Source organism: Narcine bancroftii, chromosome 6 (genome assembly GCF_036971445.1).
Source record: "Narcine bancroftii isolate sNarBan1 chromosome 6, sNarBan1.hap1, whole genome shotgun sequence".
NCBI lineage: Eukaryota > Metazoa > Chordata > Chondrichthyes > Torpediniformes > Narcinidae > Narcine > Narcine bancroftii.
In genome coordinates this window covers 164472275-164492333 of record NC_091474.1, presented here as the reverse complement: position 1 = coordinate 164492333, position 20059 = coordinate 164472275, and the positions used below count along the sequence as shown (strand labels likewise).

At 41.0% G+C, this 20059-nt stretch overlaps 1 protein-coding gene across 2 annotated transcripts in view; it reads right to left on the bottom strand.

Annotated features, from left to right (window-relative positions):
* LOC138736682 (exostosin-1-like) overlaps positions 1 to 20059 on the bottom strand; it is a 441690-nt gene that overhangs the window by 113106 nt on the left and 308525 nt on the right. For both annotated transcript variants that reach the window (XM_069886575.1, XM_069886574.1), the window contains exon 3: positions 5402 to 5495. In XM_069886575.1, the coding sequence (XP_069742676.1) occupies positions 5402 to 5495 (94 nt within the window). The remainder of the gene's footprint in view (positions 1 to 5401; positions 5496 to 20059) is intronic.

The following is a 20059-nucleotide window of genomic DNA, read 5'->3' as shown; positions in this document are numbered from 1 at the left end:
TCCCCCTGCTAATTGACCTCATAGATGACACAAAAACAGATCAAAAATCAATTGCCATTCCAAGCTGTACAAGTGTTCAAAGCATCATTTTGGAAATATAAATTTGTCAGATTAAAATCTAGAACACATTTTCATATTTATAATAGAAATCAATTTTTGTCTTTTACAAGAAAGTAATTTAAGAGAACAGTTAATAACTAAAATTTCATGAAGAGCATGGCATTTCAATATTCAAACTTCGAATAGTTATTTCATGTTGAGATAATCAATTAAATGATGTTCACCAAGTACTGGTAGAGTTTTCACACAGGAGTGTTAAATCTTGGAATTGAGAAAAAAAGAATAATGATTTACCCAGATAGAAAGAAAAAGAGGGTAATAGTAATAATTACATTACAAATAAAAAACAGTAAAATCATTAACATAATGGCCTATGGCAGTAAGTATTAAAAAGGAAACAATTTGTATTTTGATCTTAATAATAAAAATAAAATGGAATTAGAGATGTAATTTACTTGCAGTTGCATGCCAATCAGTGTAATAGATGTTAATTTAGTTGATGTAGGGCCAACCAGCTAATTCGATATAAAGGCTTGGTGGTCGGAGACAGAGTACAGTGGTAGAGGGTAGTTTTTCAGTTTAGAGGCCAGTGATAAGTTGTGTGCTACAGTAATCAGTGCTGGGTCCACTCTAGTTTGTAATATATATTAATGACTTAGATGAAAATGTAGGTGACATAGTTATTTAAGTATGCAGATGACACTAAAATTAGTGTTACAGTGGACAATGAGGAAGGTTATCTAAGAGCACAATGAGATCTTGATCAAATGAGTCAGAGGGCAAATGAATAGCAGATGGAGTTTAATTTATATAAGCATGATGTGTTGCATTTTGATAAGTCCAATCAGGTCAGGGCTAACAAAGTAAATCATAGGGACCTGGGGAGTATGGTAGAATAGAGAGATCTATGGATATAAAACAAGTACATAGTTCTCTGCAAGTGTAAATACAGGTAGATAGGATGGTGAAAAAAACTTTTAGTATGATTGCCTGCATCAATTGGGGTACTGAGTACAAGAGTTGGGATGTCATTATTCAGCTGTGTAAGGCACTGACCACATTTGGAATACTGTATGCAGTTCTGGTAGTCTAGCTTTAGGAAGGATGTTATTAAAATGGAAAGGATACAAAAAAGATTCATTAGAATGTTACCAGGACTGGAGGGCTTGAATTATGAGGCTGGATCGGGTAGACTTTTATTCCCTGGAGAATTGGTGGCTGAAGGGTGACCTTTTTGAAATATACAAAATCATTTAACGCAGAGATTGATAGGTTCTTGATGATCCAGGGCATCAATTACGGGAAGAAGGACAGGCAATGGGACTAGAGGGGAAATGAATCAGCTCATGATCTATTGGGACACAGCCTCAAGATTCAGGGGAGTAGATTTAAGACGGAGATGAGGAAAAACTTTTTCCCAGAGAGGAGTGAATCTGTGGAATTTTCTACCCAGGGAAGCAGTTGAGGCTACTTCATTAAACATATTTAAAGTTCAGTTAGATAGACTTTTTCATAAAAAAGGAATTAGGGGATATGGGGAAAGGCAGATAGGTGGAGTTGAGTCAATGATCAGATCAGCCATGATCTTATTGAAAGGTGGAGCAGGCTCGATGGGCCTGCTCCCTTTTCTTATGATCTTATGTAAATGGCAGGGCAAATTCAATGAGCTGAATAGCCTACTTCTATGTCTTATGGTCTTACGATCCCTTATAAGTGGCATTCATAAGGTGAATAGTCACAGGTTTCTCCCAAGGGTAGGAGAGGGCAGAGACTTAAGGTGAGAGAGGAAAGATTTAAAAAGGGACTTTAAGAGCAACCTTTTCCACACAGAAGGTGATGCGTATATGGAATGAGCTGCTAGAGGAAGTGGTATCGGCAGGTACAATTATGTTATGAATAGAGAAAGGTTAGAGTGATATGGGCCAAGTACAAGCAAGTGGAACTAGCTCAGACAAGCCAACTTGGTCATCATGGACAAGTTAGGCCAAAGGGCTTGTTTTCTTGCTGTGAATCTATGACTCTAAACTGAACGATCATTTTTATTTCTCATTCTCATTAAATACATGATGTCAATATGTATTGTTCTCTAAAAACCATGGACATATCCTAGTTAAACAACAGCAATGAAAACAAATTTAACCTGTCATTCATTTCATTGCTTCTTTGGGGGTTCTTGTCAGTGCCTCCTGCAGCATTAGATTTCAAATTATTCACTATGCAAACTGCTTTAAGATATTCTGAGAGAACTGATAAGGCAATATATAAAAGAAAGAAAAACAAGCCTTTTTTCCCCTTTCTAAAATTCTGCATCACAAATGTTTTCTTTCCCTTCATATTTCCTTCTGGGTAAGTGATGAAACTGTAATTGGTTCAGATACATGACATTTACCATGATGTCAATGTGTTCTTGGAACTAAAACAATTGTTTTTTTTAACCAGAGAAGATCAACTTTTGTAAGAGTTATTTTCTTAATCATTTCCACAATAAACATGATTATCAGGATTCTGATCTCAATTTCGGGCTAGAGTAAAAGTATGACTAATAATAGTGTAACGCAACACTTTAATTCTGTAAAATGAAACGTACTACTGAGTCATTGGGACACAAGCTGTTACCTTTGTGAATCCACACACAGCAAATTACAGAATATTGACTAGGTAAAAGCCAAGAATGGCTTACAGGATAAAAGTGCTGGTTCAGTTGCCTAGTTACCTTCTTATTTGAAGGTATGGTGAATGCTGTGAGGATGGTAGAGAGCGGAAGAAACATTTATTTAATATGGTGGTGGGGCTGCACAAAATTAGCTGCAAAACACTGTTTTCTAATCCACTTGATGGGTTGAATTCCAGAAGATTTTCCACTTTTATCCGATGCTGGTACCTCACTTATCTGGGAGATAAGAGAGTGAGGTGAATGGGTCTACAAATCTTTTCCTCACATACCCTCAATACAAACAAAGTGCTGCAAATACTGTAACTAGGCTAGGCATGCTAAATTGAATGACATGGAAAATTCTATCTATTTGATTAATTAACTATATTGTTGATTTTGTAATAAAAATGATAAATATTTACATCATAATTTTTCAATTTTGCTACTGTGACAATGTTTACCAAAATTATATTTAAATATGTACCAATGTAGTTGAAATATCATATTGATTCATATACAATAATATGTAAAGTTTGTCATACACTCCAATATTTTCCAAAATATCTATTGAAGTTCACAGAGAAAACATGAAAGAGAACATCTTGTATCTGGGCCCAGAATAGGTGCACACGAGTATCTGCTCTAAATCCAGACAAATTATGAATATATTTTGTCATTTAATGAGATTATTGAGCAGCAATATTGAAGGGCTGTACAATATTTTGCTTCTCACCTAATTTTTAGAGCGACGAGGCATCTGAAAGCCTGGGCAATGGGACTTAATGACAGGACAATTAAAATTTAGTATCTTAAGAGAGACTAAAATTTAAAAAAAGCCTTGGAATAACATTTAATTAATAATTAACAAAGTTTTCCAAAAGTCTAAAGAGCACATTTGGAATCTTAAGGTTAAAATGGTTTCATTAACCAGTTGTGGGAAAGTTGCAGGAGGGGATTCTGAGGGACAGGATCTACCAACATTTGGATAGGCAGGGACTAATTAGTGGTAGTCAGTGTGGCTTTGTGCAGAGGAAATTGGGTCTCATAAATCTGAAGAGTTTTGTTGAAGAGTGACTGAGAAAAAAGATGAGGGCAGAGTGGTGGAGGTTGTCTGTATGGACTTTAAAAAGGGTCTTTTCGGGTGAATCATGCAAGTCTGCAGATGCTGTAATTGTGGTAAAAACACAGAAACACAGGGGTAGAAATATAGGATGTATTAACAACAACTTCTCCAGTTTCTGTTAGCCCCACCACCATCTTTCCCTATGTCTCCTTTCCTCTATCCATCTTTCTCTCTCTCCCTTCCCTTTTCCCACTGTCTCATTTCTCCAGCTCTTCTTCCACAAAGCCCCATCCTCTTTCCTGTATCCCATCCATATCCAATCCAATTATGTCTGTTAATCTGTGGTCCTCTCCCAGACCATTGTTCCCTTCATAGCCTTTTAATTCAGATGCCTGTCTGCTTTTTAATCATTTCTTAAAGAAGGACTCAGGCCTGAAACTTCAGTTACATATCTTCACCTTCTGTGCATGCTTTGAGACCCATTGAGTCCCTCCTGCAGTTCTGTGTTTTTAGCAAGGTCTTTGACAAGGTTCCAAATGGTAAATCAGTCTGCAAGGTTAGATTCCATCGGATCCAAGGTGAGCTGGCTAGGTGAATTGAAAACTGACTTGAAGGAAGGAGTCAGAGGATTGTAATAGAGGGTTGCTTCTCTGATCAGTGTCTTGTGATATGCCATATAGGTTGGTGTTGAGTTGACTGCTGTTGGTTATCTATATTAATAATTTGGATGGCAATGTCATTAACATGATTAGAAAATGTGTAGATGACACCAAAATTGGTGCAAATGAATGAAGGACATCTTGATATACCAAGGCATGTAAATCAGTTGGAAAGGTGAGTCATGCAGTGTCAGATGGAATTTAACTTGGACAAATGTGAGGTGTTACACTTTGGTAGCCAAATCGGGATAGAACTTGCACAGTGAATAGTGGAGCCCCGAGAGTGTTGTAGACCAAGGAGCATAGATGTATAAAGAAGGCATTTGAAATGCTTTCCTTCAATGGGCAGGGTATTAAGTACAAATGTTGGGAGCTCATGATGCAGGGAAATCAATTCATTTTACTGTGTGCAGTTCTGGTCATCCAGTTGTAGGAATGATGCCAACAAGTTGGAAAGGGTGAAGAGGATGTTGTTGGAACTGGAAAGTTTGAGTTATAGAGAGGGGATGGATAGGCTGGGGTGTGGAGTGATAAGGAATGACCTTATAGAGGCTTATAAAATCATGAAGTTCATGGATAAAGTGAATCTTCACAGTGATTTTCTCACATAGGTGATTTTAGAACTAGAGGGCATAGATTTGAGGTGAGAGGGGAAAATTTAAGAGGGACCTGAGGGGTGCATTTTTCACTTAGAGGGTACTCTATATCTGGAACAAGCTACCAGATGGAGTTCTGTAAGCTGGTATTTTGATGTTCAGAAAACACAGACAGAAGGTTTTGAAGGATATGGACCAAATTAAAACAAATGGGACTAGCCCAGAATATCAACTTAGTTGGCATGGACAAGGGGGGTGAAAGTGCTTATTCCCTGCTGCACGACTCCATGAAGATTGACTGAATATGTGAAAAAAGCTAATAATTTTGTAATGCACAGTTATGCATTGTTGTACTTCTCTCTTGTTTTACCTGAAGAGCCTCCAAAAATCGGAAAGAGCCCAGTCTCCTGCCTCTTGGGACAAGACAAAAGCTTGAATTATGAAGCAATTCTTGATATTCAAACCTGAGGAAACAAAGTAAATAAATGCATTTAAATGCATCATTCCAATATAAAGCATATTGTAAAATGAGAGCTTTGTAGTTATACAAATATACTTGCTCCAGTATATTTGACCTCGTATCTATCTTATCCAATTTGGCAATCACAGTAATTCGTATATGAACCAAAATATGTGGTGAACCTGTCAACTTGATCTACAATGTAAAATAAATGGCAGAAAGTTAGCTATCAAGTAAACAAACTGCTCAATTAACTTCAATGGAAAGTGAAAAAAAGTACGGGGGGGTGGGGGGGGATATTTTATGTAGCGCCAATCTGCTTCTGCTCATTTATCATACTTTTGTGGATGAAAGAGCAAAGACTTTAGATGAACCGCTGAAAAAGGAAAGAGTAACAAAATATTGCAAATGGATAACATAAATTATTTTCAAGTTTAGGCCTTGCTTTCGCTTTCTTAGTAAATATCCGTGTAAAGTGGGAGCTTCAGTGCTTTCCATTTGTTTCCTTAAGAGGAATTTTGATTAGCTGATCCATGCAACCAGATGGCAGATTTGATGCATATTGGAATAACAAATGTCAGTGTCTTACAAAAGGTAAAGGGTTTTTGTGGAGTCGATGTTGTGCTGACTTATATATTCCAACCAAAAAAAACCCAAAACCCTCCCTACCTCATAACCCTCAATTTTTCTTTCATCCCTGCACCAGTCTAAGAGTCTCTTAAATGCCACTAATGTCCCAGCCTCCACCACAACCCCTGTCAAGGCATTCCAGGCACCCACAACTCTCAGTGTAAGAAGACTTACCCCTGATGTCTCCCCAAAACATTCCTCCCTTCACTTTGTACAGATGTGCTCTAGTGTTTGTACTCCCACCCTGGGAAAACGGCTCTGGGTATCTACCTTATCTATGCCTCTCAGAATCTTGTAGACCTCTATTAAGTCACCTCTCATCCTTCTACATTCTAAAGGAAAAAGCCAAGCTCTGCTAACCTTGCCTCATAATTTTTATTTTCCAATCCAGGCAACATCTTGGTAAATCTCCTCTGCACCCTCTCCATAGCTTCCACATTCTTCTATAGTGAGAGGACCAAAAATGAACATGATATTCTAAGTGTGGTCTCACCAAACATTTGTAGAGCTGTAACATGCCCTCTTGACTCTCGAACTCAATCCCTTTTCTAATTAAGCCCAGCATCCCATAGGTCTTCTTAACTATCCTATCAACCTGCGTGATAACCTTGAGAGATGTATAGATTTAGACCTCAAGGCTCCACTGTTCTTCCACACTATTAAGTATCTGGCCATTAACCCTGTTCTCAGCCTTTTGGTTTTACCTTCCAAAATACATCACTTCACACATCCAGATTGAACTCTATCTGCCACTTTACCCCTTATAGACTCAATGGTCCATATCCTTTTGTAACTTACGACACTTTTCAACACTATCCACAACTCCTCCAATATTCGTATCATCTTCAAATTTACTGACCTATCCTTCCACTTTTTCATCTAAGTCATTCATAAAAATTACAAAGAGCAGGGGTCCTAGAACAAATCCCTGTGGATCTCCACCAGTCACAGGCAAAACACTTTCTGTTCACTACTACTCTTGGCTTTCAACAGGCAAGCCAATTCTGAATTCACAGAGTCAAGGTTCCATGGATCCCATACCTCATGACTTTCTGAATGAGTCTCTCATGGGGGACTTTGTCAAATGCCTTACTAAAATCCATATACACCACATCTACCACCTAATCTTCATCAATTTCTTTTGTTACCTCCTCAAAAACTCAACTAGACTTATGAGGCACGAACTTCCCATCACAAAGCAATACCAACTGTCCATGAGAAGACTGTACTTCTCCAAATGCTCATAAATCCTGTCTGTAAGAATCCTCTCCAATAGTTTTCTCACCAATGATGTAGGATTCACTGGTCTATAATTCCTGGGATTCTCCCTATTACTTTTTTAAAAACAAATAGACCACATTTACCATCCTCCAATCATCCAACACCATCCCTGAGGCCAAGGAGGGCACAAAGATAATTGTAAATGCCCAAGTTACCTCTCTTTCCACAGCAACCTGGGGTATATCTCATCTTGCCCACGTTGGAGGTTCTCAATGACAGTTTATTTCAAATCCCGCATGCACCCCTTTAAGGGCAGCATGAGCTCCACCCCCGTGTAAGCGGTGATGACATAACGGCTGCCCAAGGCGCGCGGTGGGCTGGAACCATGAGGCAAAGAGAACCTCTGACGGTGCCATCTTCTCATGGCTGCACCGCCACATGGCGGTACAAGCGGGGCCAGTTTGCCACGAGAATGTGCACCGCCACACTTCCTTCCTTTTAACGAGCTGTCTCACCAGTTAACTTTTCTTACCTTATCTTACATTTTTCCTCCCATCTTTTCCGTCTCAGTGGGGCAAACCTATCCAGAACCCCGTGCAATTTGTCCCTAAACATCCTCCACAGGTCTGTGCTTTTCCCAGAGAGCATCTGTTCCCAATTTACTCTCTCTAGTTCATGTCTCATTCCATTGTAATTAGCACTTCCCCAAATAAACTCTTTCCCATTTTGTTGACTTCGTTCCAATCCATAGCTATGCAAAAGCTCAAGGAGTTGTGCTCACTATCTCTGAAATGTTCACCCACTGAGAAGTCTGTTACCTGACCAGGTTCATTACTAGATCCAGTATGGCCTCCCCTCTAGTCAGCTGGATCATACTGTGGCTGGAATCCTTCTTGGATGCACCTGACAAATTCTGCACCATCTATTCCACTTGGAGTTAGGAGGTGCAAGTCAATATTTGGGAAGTTGAAGTCTCCCATAATAACACCCTGTAATTTCTTCATCATTCCAAAATCTACCTACTTATGGCTATTTGGCAGTCTATAGAGTACTCAGAGTACAGCGATTGCTCCCTTCCTATTTCTGACGCACCCACACCGAGTCAGTAGACACTACCTCTACCACATCCTCCCTTTTTGTAGCTGTGATACTAATCCTGACTAGTAACGCTACCACCCCTCTGCCTGACCCCCAAGCCTCTTTTACTTTTCATCCAATCTATTTTAAAACACCTAAACCCCAGTACCTGAATTATCTAATCCTGTCTATGCGTCATCCAGATCTCTGTAGCAGCCACAACATTTCAATTCCACATGCTGATCCATGCTCCAAGTTCATCTCGTTTATTTATCATTCTCCTTGCATTGAAATAGACACATTTCAAACCCTCCAACTAAATATATTTATGCTTCCTCAGCTGCCTGTCCTACCTCACAAACCCACAACACATTGCTTCATTCTTTTCACCTTCTCCCTTATTCTCTGCATTCACATTCTAGTTCCCATTCTTACTGTTCAAATATTTACGTAAACATCTACATACTGTGCTTCTTCCAGTATCTTTGCAGTAAACAGGAGTATACTCCCTCTTGTTAATTATTAATACTCTTGCCCATTGGATTGAGCCATTTAAGAATGTAGTGCCATTCAAGAGTTATTTTCTAATTCCCATCAGCACTATCTAAAATAACACAATAAATTGGATGCAGTTCAATGTATCAAGATATACTCTGCAAATATGGAAAGCTCTTTATTATCCAATGTAATATTGTTTGATTTATTAGGGATATTATGTGCCACTTATCTGGTTTGTAAACCTGCTCATTCAATTCTGATGGGTAGACCCATTTTGTCCATGTGTTCCTGCCCCACTGAACTGGTGTCATCTTACCTCCAGTCCATTTTGTCCCCACTAATCCAGTCGCTTCCTCCCTACATCTGTGATACCTCTCATGACCTCCATCACTTTAACAACTTCCAGTTCCCTGAACTCGACTGCCTCATTTTCACTATGTTTATCCAATCTCTATGCACCTCCACACTGAGGGCCTCAAAGCCCTTTGTTTCTTTCTCAACAATAGATCGAACCCAACACCACAATAACCTCTCCTTTGGTTTATCACACTCTCTCCAAGTCAAAGGGGTACCCAAAAGTATCTGCATGGACCCCAGCTATGCCTGGCTTTTTATTGGCTGTGTGGACCATTCCATACTGCAAGCCTACACAGGCAAGGGTCCTCAATTCTTCCTCTGCTACATTGATGACTGCATTGTTGCTGCCTCCTGCACCCATGATGAGTGTTAATTTTTCTGCTAACTTGCACCCTGATCTTAAATTCACTTGGTTCATCTCTAGCAACATTTACCCCTTTTTCAATCTCTCTGTCTCCATTACGGGATACAAACTCTCAATACTTAATTTCTACAAACCTATCAACTCCCATAGTTACCTTGAGGACACTGTCCGCTTTTAAGGATTCTATTCCTTTCTCTCAATTCCCCAATTCCCCTGTCTCCGTTGCATCTGCTCCCAGGATGAGGTATTCCATTCCAGTACATCTTCAAAAAACGTGGCTTCCCTTCTATTGCTATCAACTCAGTCCTTACCCGCATCTCCTCTATTTCCTGCACATCTGCTCTGGCCTCCTCCTCCCTGAATCGCACCTAGGGCAGCATTCCCCTTGCCCTCATCGACCACAGCAACTTCCTCATCCAACTTATTCTCCTTCACAATTTCCGCCGCTTAAAGTGTGATCCCAGTACCAGACACATTTTCCCCACGTCTCCCCTCTCCAGAGCAACTGCTCCCTCAAGGACTTCATCATCTACTCCATAGAATCACAGAACTATAGAACATTACATCACAGAAACAGGCCCCTTTAGCCCTTCTAGTCTGTGCCGAACCATTTTTCTGCCTAGTCCCACTGACCTGCACCATCTGTAGGCCTCCAAACCTCTCCCATCCACGTACCTGTCCAAATTCTTCTTAAATGTTAAAATTGAGCCCGCATTCACCACTTCAGCTGACAGCTCATTCCACACCCCCATCACTCTCTGTATGAAGGAGTACCCCCTCATCTTCCCCCTAAACTCTTCTCCTTTCACTCTTAACCCATGTCCTCTGGTTTGTATCTCACCTATCCTCAGTGGAAAAAAGCCTATCTATATTTACTCTGTATATCCCCTTCTTGATTTTAAATACCTCTATCAAATTCCCCCCCCCCCCAACTAATTTTTCTATGCTCCAGGGAAGAAAGTCCTAACCTGTTTAACCTTTCCCTGTAATTCAGCTCCTGAAGTCCAGGCAACATGCCAGTAAATGTTCTCTGCGCTCTTTCGATCTTATTGATATATTTTCTGTAGTTAGATGACCAAAATTGCTCATAATACTCCAAATTACTCCAATGTCTTATACAACTTTAGCATTACATCCCAACTCCTATACTCAATATTATGATTTATGAAGGCCAATATGCCAAAAGCTCTCTTTACAAACCAATCTATCTGTGATGCCATTTTCAAGGAATTACAGAGCCATCCATAATATTTGGAACAGAGATATTTTTTTTAAACTTTATTTGCCCCTGTGCTCCAAAATATTCTATTTGTAATCAAGCAATTCACAATTAAATGTACATTTCAGATTTTATTTCAGGCTAAATTTAGACATACAGCATGACAACAGACCATTTCAGCCCACCAGCCCGTGCTGCCAATTACACCCAATTGACCCCAATATATTTGTGAATGGTAGGAGACCACCGGATCCCCTGGGGAAAATCCACGCAGACACGGGGTGAACATACAAATTCCTTACAGACAGTACTGGATTCGAATCCTGGTCCCCATCGCTAGCACTGTAAAAGCGTTGCGCTAACCACTACGCCAATCGTGCTGCCCAATGTATTTATATACATTTTAGTTTGAACATGTAGAAATTACAGCCCTTTTTATACATAGTCCCCTCATTTCATGGCACTATAATGTTTGGTGTCTCTAAAGGTTGTTACAGCCGATGGGTACTAATGGGGACGAGCTCCCGCTGCTACACAAATGCTCTTCATGGCATGTATCTCAAACAGTACATGACAACCAAGCCCAACTCCTGGCCTTCATGTGTGGCCTAGTTCTTATGCCCAGCGGACCTGCTCTCACTGACAGGAAAAAGGGCAAAGTCGAGACACTGGCCCCTTGAAACCAGTTGCTCCAGGCAGATGGGACTTGTTAACCACAGATGGTGACTCATCTAGAAGAGCGAAAACTCTGATTTCAAATCTCTGCTCCCCAGTGGCTGTACCCACTCACAGGAAAGGCTTTGGGAGTAAACCCCCGAGGAAAAATCCGGAGTTGACAGACTGCTGTACACAGCACCAACATGGCAACTCCTGCGATGCTGCTGGCTACAAACTGTATCGACTTTCATCGTTCCTTTTGACCTGTCATTAGCATGGAAAGGGGAGTCCCACTGCATGGGCAACAGATGGATCTCCATATCAACTCTGCCCCGGCTTACACCCTGGAGATACTACAGTACCCATGATTGATCACAATCGATGGAGGCCACACACATGAATGTTTGGGACATTTGGCTTCACAAGTGTTTGTGATTGTGATAACTGGTTCATTGGTGCAGGTATAAGAGAGCTAGGCTTGCTTCTAAGCATTTGATAATCTTTTGTCATTTTTCAACATGAGGACCAGAGTTGTGACAATGAATCCCAAAGAGGCTGAGAAACAAGAATAAAACATAAGAGACAACACCCAAATTTAGGATTACCATATCAACAGTTTGGAGCATCATTAAGAAGGAAGAGCGTACTGGTGAGTTCAGTAATCAAAAAGGGAATGGTATTCCAAGGAAGACCTCCATTGCTGACGACAGAAGAATTCTCATCATAATGAAGAAAAATCCCCAAATGCCTGTCTGACAGATCAGAAACACCCTTCAGGAGGCAGGTGTGGACGTGTCAATGACTATTGTCCAAAGAAGACTTCATGAATAGAAATACAGAGGCTACACTGCAAGATGCAAACCATGTCAAAGGTGGTAAGCTTTGGCAGTTCCTTTATGCCTCCACACTTTGCTCTTGCCATCACTCTGATACAGATTAATCTTGGTCTCATCTGTCCACAGGACCCTTTTCCAGAATTCTGTATGGTCTTTTAAATTCTTCTTGGAAATCTGTCATCTGGCCATCATGTTTCTGCAGCTAACTAGCAGTTTGCATCTTGCAGTGTAGCCTCAGTACTTCTGTTCATTAAAGCTTATGTAGACAATAGTCATTATGTAGACAATTATCCACACCTGGTTCCTGAAGAGCATTTCTGATCTGTTGGACAGGCACTTGGGAATTTTTCTTCATTATGATGAGAATTCTGTCATCAGCATGGAGGTCTTCCTTGGCCTGCCACTCGCTTTGCAATTATTGAGTTCATCAGTACTCTCTTTCTTCTTAATGATGTTCCAAACAGTTGATTTTGGTAATCCTATATTTTGGACAATGTCTCTTATTATTTTTGTTTTTCACCTCATAATGGCTTCTTTAACTTTCATTGGCACAACTCTGGTCTTTATATTGAAAAATGGCAACTACAGACTCCAAAGGTGATCAAAAGATTGGAAGCAAACCTAGCTTTCTTCTACCTGCACTGATGAAACAATGAAATATACATGAATACTTACAAACATCTGTGAAGCCAAATATCCCAACATCATGGTGCCCTGAAATGAGGGGACTATGTATAAAAAGTTCTGTAATTTCTACACAGTCAATCCAAAATGTACACAAATAACCTTGAATAAAATGTGGAATGTGGACTATAATTGCATGTGAATTGTTCGATTTCAAATTGATATGAAATGGTCTTCAGGAACCAGGTGTGGATAATTGTCTACATAATGACTATTGTCTACGTAAGCTTTAATGAACAGAAGTATTGAGGCTACACTGCAAGATGCAAACTGCTAGTTAGCTACAGAAACATGATGGCCAGATGACAGATTTACAAATAAAGGAAAAAAGTGTTTTTTGTCCCAAACATTATGGAGGTCACTGTATGTATCTGTATTCCCAGATCCCTTTATTCTACTGCACTTCTCAGTGCCCTAGCATTTATTGTATATGTCCTTTCATGATTTGCCTTTCCAAAACACACCACCTCACACTGCATTAAATTTCATCTGTCATTTTTCAGCCCACTTTTCCAGCTGGTCCAGATCCCTCTGCAAGCTTTGAAAACCTTCCTAGCTGTCCACAACATATCCACTCAGTGTCATCTACAAACTTGCCGCTCTTATTTACCACATTGTCATCAAGATCCTTAATATAAATTACAGTTTACAAAGGTCCCAGCACTGATGACTGAGGCACACCACTAGTCACTGGCCTCCAGTCTGAGAAGCAATCATCTACCACTATTCTCTGGCTTCTCCTAGCCACCCATTGTCTAATTCCTGACTAACCTCCCATAAGACAGCAAGCATCTCCTCTTCTTTAATCTGTATTCTTCCCTCAACTCTTTGTTAGTTTCCTGCATGAATATTAATGCAAAAAAAAACATTTAAAATCTCCCCCATCTCTTTTGGCTTCAGACATCATTGACCACTCTGATCTTCAAGGGGGATCACTGTTGTTCCTGACTATCCATTTGCTCTTTATATATCTGTAGAAAACCTTAGGATTTACCTTCACATTGTCTGCCAATTTAGCTTTCTTGATTTCTTTCTTGAAGTTTTTCTTGCATTTTTTATACTCCTCAACAATGTTCTGTCTAGATTTTAGTGGTCAGTGTGCGCAAAATTCAAGTTGTGTAAATATTTTTCCTGTGACAAAAGTATGTGCGTACTGAAGGCTTGTGCAAATGTAAACTTAAATTGTTTCAAGATAATTTTGGCACAGCCTATCTCTCATGACTAACAAAACTGTATTGGCATGTTTTAATATAATACAAGCATGATTGCATTCAATAACTATAATTATTAAATACTGCATTATTTTAGGTAGCTAATGTGTACACCTTAATTTCCTTTGTGCATTGTTTGCAAAACATGTGCGCAAGCAATCCTCAAGTACTTATTTTACTACATGTTACCTATACCTCACTTCTTTTGAACTATATCTCCAATATCCCTCAAAAACCAAGGTTCCCTATGCCTGCTAACTTTACCTTTGAATCCTGACAGAAACATACAAAGTTTGCACTCTCAAAATTTCACTTTTGAAGGTCTTCTATTTACCTTGCACATCCTGGCCTGAAAACAACTTATCCCAATCCCAATCCTAATTTCCTCAATATTAGCTTTACTCCAATTTAGAATCTCAACCTGAGGCCAGACCTATCCTTCTCAATAATGAACTTGAAACTAATGGCATGATGATCACTGGGCCCAAAATGTTCCCCTCCACATACTTTTGTCACCCTAACAGGAGATCCAGTATTGCATTCTCCAGTTGGTGTCTCTTTATATTCATTTGGAGAACTTTCCTGAACATATTTAACAAACCCCAAGCCATCCAACCTCTTTACTGAATTGGAGTCCCAGTTAATATATGGAAAGTTAAAATGTCCTACTATCACAACCTTGTGTTTCCTGCAGCTGTCTGCTGTCTCTCTCCAGGTTTGATCCTCCAAATCTCATTGACTACTGGCCAGTCTATAATACCGCCCCATGAGTGTGGTCATACCTTTCCCATTCCTCAGCTCCACTCATGACCCCACAGTAGATGAGCCCTCTGGTCTGTCCTGCCTGAGCACAGCTGTGATATTTTCCATGACAAGTAATGCTACTCATTCCTTCTTACTGATCATCCCATCAGTCGGGCGGGTGAGAAGGAGAGATTGGCAGCGCGAGACGGGCAGGCGAAGGGGAGAGACTGGCAGCCTGAGTCGGGTGGGCGAGGGGGGGAGACCGGCAGTGAGCCACATATTAAAGGTCAAAGAGCCGCATGTAGCTCGCGAGCTTCAGTTTGGCCACCCCTGGTCTATTATTCCACCTGGGTACTCTCTGGCCAGATGGTATTAATGTCAACCTCCAGTTTCTGTTAAACCCCTCCCTCAAGTCTTTTTTACTATCTTCCAGCTCTCCAGCCACTTCTTTTCCCTCCTCATCCAGAAAACTACCCCCTACCTCCTCGCTTCTCAGGTTTTTTTCTCTTCTGTCTTCCCATCCAATCCACCTATGTCTTTTGTGAGCCTGTTCTCCTCCTCCTGCCCTTCCTCCCTCCTCTCCTCGCCCCAACTTTTTATTCTGGGCTTTTTGTTCACACCTTGACAAATCAATAGAAGCTGTGATCTGCTAAGTTTCTCCTGCATTTTTGTGTCTTGCACTAAAATCACAGCATCTGCAGACTTTCCTGTTTAACTCAATTCATAAAGATTATTTTATATAGTGACTTCTTCATTCAGTGCAAAACATAACTCTCAATAGTTGAATACATGAATATTGAACTCAATGGGTTAGTTGCCAACATACTGTTCATTATGTTATAATATATTATATTATTATGTTGTGAATGTTCTTGGGGAGTTCTCTAGATTTTCAGGATGACAGGATTACTCTAAATAGCTATTTCATATTGAGCAAAATAAAACTACTTTATATCACTCTATATTTTTATGGTTTATAAACACTCAGAAATGCTGCACACAGATTGTTGCATTTATGAGCTACATACATCAACTTGGGTACCATACTGGTGCAAATGATTGGGAAATCAGTTCACAGATGGCTTAATCTCAGAACAGGAAGCGGGGAATGGGATTAGGAGAATTGAGCAAAATAATAATTAAAGAGATTACAGTTTTAGAGATGCCAGAAGATGCAGGTTTTCCCAAAGAATTGGTGCCTGGAACCTTAATGCACTGGCCTCGTATTAGGGTACATGGATGGGGAATATACCAAAGGCCAATCAAAGGAACAGATCCTTTAGGATTGGGACTAAGGATACAAGGCTCGAGGAAAATGTACAGGCAGTATGGAACAAGGGCATAAAGTTCTAAAGGTAAAAAAGATACATTTAAATTGGACAAATAGACGATGGACAGTGTGGATAATGGATGAGTCTTTTCTCAGTTGGAAAATCACAGAAAAGTCGTACTCATTGTAAATTCAGAGAAGTGTAAGGGTTTCAATTCTAAAACAACTGAGATGGGAGTGGGATTACCGTCATATATGAACACATCTTTGTCAATAAATTACAAATAATAACAACAAATGATTGGGTGGGAATGCTTTCATTAGAATTAAGGTTTTAGATAAACAGAGAAGCCTGGTCATAGATTTGGCAACAAATCCTCGACAACCAATTTCAACAGGGCGCACCCTAACTTTACAGCCTCGCTCTTCTGCTTCTGCGGCAAGGTTAGTGTAACGTAGTGTGTTGCATTATTATGCCTCATCCATGGTGCACTCTCAAGGAACCATCAGCTCAATAATGTAGACAGTAGTAGATAGAAACTGGTTCAGTAAGATTTTGTATTATCTGAGATCCTTGATCAACCATAAACCATTATTTTGAGGTTCTCTTTCACACCTTTTTTGAAAAGTATGAACTGTGACGATGACTCGTTATGAGTGAATTCTGTGACGACATTTAAAAATATGCTTAACCCAGATGTTAACGTACCAGCTAAAAGTGTTAATTTGTATCTTAATTAAAAACCTAGTGAGATGTGGATATGTACAAAGATACACATTATTTGATTCAATGTTATTACTAGAGTACAAATTGCATAGGGTCGAACAACATCTCACCTGTTGGACTGAAGTCCTGTGCTCCCAAACTCTCTGCACTTCTAGCCAATCTGTTCCAGTATAATTTACAATACCACCACTTTCCCAATGAAAGGAAAAATGGTCCAGGAATTTCCTGTTCAGAAAATGCAGAGCAAATTGTATCTAGCTAATTACCACCAACCAAGCTATTCTCAATTACATGCAAACTATTGAAAACTATCTTCAACAGTGCTATCATGTGACACTTTCCAATACATGAAAAATTGCAGGTGCTGGAATCTAGAGCAAAACATAGTCTTCTGGAGTAACTCAGTAAGTTGAGCAGTAACAGTGGGAAAGTAGCGGGCCGAAGAGCCGCGCAGTGCCTCTCACTCACCTGGTCAGTGGGCCAGGTTGCGGTGCACTGGGGAGTTGGGTACTCACCTACAAGATGGAGCGGGGCTCCTGTTGTCTTGACTTTAGCACACACACCCTTCAAGTGAGTGCAGGCACAGGGTGATGTCACTTCTGGTGCTGGGTGTCCGGGCTGGAAGGGATTTAAAAGAGGAGGCAAATTCGAATAAATAGTTTTTGCTGACTAACCAATGAGTGGTGAATTGATTCAGTAGCTCGACTGGAGTAGTCGCTACATTTGGTTACGCCGACTACAAGATTTAGTCGAAGCTTGAATCCACAGTCAACATGGATGCAACAACAGCTGCAGTTAACGCAGTAGGTGTTCACCAGCTGGGCCCACCAGCCTCGAGTGTGGCTGAGAACCAGGTCCGCCTTTGTGGGATAACAGCTGAAGACACAAAGTTTTGGCACATCGTCGAGGCACTGGACGCTGCTACAGCAGCTAAAGTAAGTAAATTTATTGGCCACCCCCAGCAGAAAACCAATACACCAGGTTCCAGCAGTTCCTTCTGAACACCCTGAAATTAATCAGGCACAAACAGGGCATGCGATCTTTGAATATAGAAGGGCTAAGTGACAGGAATCCATCCTTATTCCTGTCAAAGCTCCCAGGTCACCATACCAATAGCCAACATGGATTTCAGCCGTCCCCATGACATGGCCTGGGAGGCTGACAGACTCTACTGCATGCCAAGGCAAGAGTCTGCTCGTATACAGCCCATGTTCTCGGCAGAGACATCTCCCATGCTCTGCGCACTGCCTGTGGTTCAAACAAAAAAGGTCGACAGCCACTGAGAATGGTGTTTTTACCACCACCGGTAGGGGAAAAATGCCTGTAGCCCATGTGGATACCGCGGCAGCAGTGGAAAGCCGGAAAAGTTGTCAAAGTCAGCTGCCAGTAGTGGCCTCAGCAGCTGGCACAAGTCCTGGCCTCCTCCAATGTCATGATGATGATTATAAGTCCAAATTTCTTGTGGACACAGGTGCTGAGCTCAGTTGGCTCCCACCAACATACTTTGAAAAGACGCATAAGCAATAGGGACTCGCTCTTCAAGCTGTGAACGGGACTTCCATCCCCAGTTTTGGCACGTGACGCGTCACAATTAAGAATTTCATTTGGACTTCCGTCGCACAGCCCATCTTGGGTGCAGATTTCCTATGGGCCCATGACCTGCTAGTTGACATTAAGCGAAAGAAGCTAGTCAATGCTACTACTTTCCAAATGTAAGCAGCAAATGACAAGACCCTGCTCGGTGTGCACGTTCTATGTATTGACACCTATGCTGCCTTGCTCAATGAATTTCCTGGTGTGCTCTCTCCTAAATTCAATTCCTCGACAATGGCCCATAGTGAACAGCCCATTACATTGACAACTCAAGCCTGCCGATTTACACCAGGGCTCGACCTCTCCCACCAGATAAAATACAGCAGGCCACGGCAGAATTACTGCCATGGAGGAATTGGGTGTCATTCAGCATTCCAACAACCCATATTACACATGGTGCCCAAAAACACCAGTGGGTGGAGACCCTGCAGTGATTACCACAGGCTCAACGATATAACTACGCCTGACAGATACCCTATTCTGCACTTACAGGACTTTGCTGTCCGCCTGCACAATTGCCGTATCTTCTCCAAGGTTGACCTCACCAAGAGATATCATCAAATCCCAGTCCATCCAGATGACATTCCCAAAACAGCAATTATTACTCCTTTTGGGCTTTTTGAATTTCTCAGGATGCCATTTGGTTTGAAGAATGCAGCTCAAACGTTCCAGTGCCTCATGGAAGCTTTGGGCAGGGATTTAGAATTCACAGACATATACTTAGACAACATCCTCATCACCAGTCCAAATGAGCAGGATTATCAACTGCACTTATTCTGCTTGTTCCAATGGCTCGATGAATTCGGGCTTACTGTCAACCCTAGCAGATGCCAGTTTAGCAGAATGATCATCGATTTCCTAGGACACAAGATCATGGCTGATGGTGTTTCCCTTCACCACCAAAGTGGACACCGTACGTGCTTTCCTGAAACCTACCACGGTTAAAAGAGTGCAGAAATTTTTGGGCATGGTGCATTTCTATCACCGTTTCATTCCAGCAGCTGCCAACAGTCTTGGTCCACTATTTCAACTCCTCACCACAAAGTGCAAAGTTACTTGGACCGCAAAGGCAGAATTTGCGTTCGCAGCTACCAAAGATGCTCTGGCTAACTCAGCGATGCTCGTACATCCTAATCCCACCACCACCCTGGCACTTACCACCGATGCCGTTGATAGAGCACTGGGCATGGTTCTCGATCAGTCCGTCAACGGCCATTGGCAACCCCTGGCTTTCTTTAGCTGCCACCTACGGCCATCATAAATAAAGTACAGCGCATTTGATCGAGAGCTGTTGACATCGTGCCTGGCCACATGACACTTCCAATACATTTTGGAGGGCTGCCATTTCACTGCTTTCATGAACCATAAGCCTCTCACTTGTGCCTTTAGCAAGATATTGGACCCGTGGTCAGCCAGGCAGCAACGGCACTTGTCGTACATTTCTGAGTTCACTACAGATGTGTATCATTTTTCAGGAAAA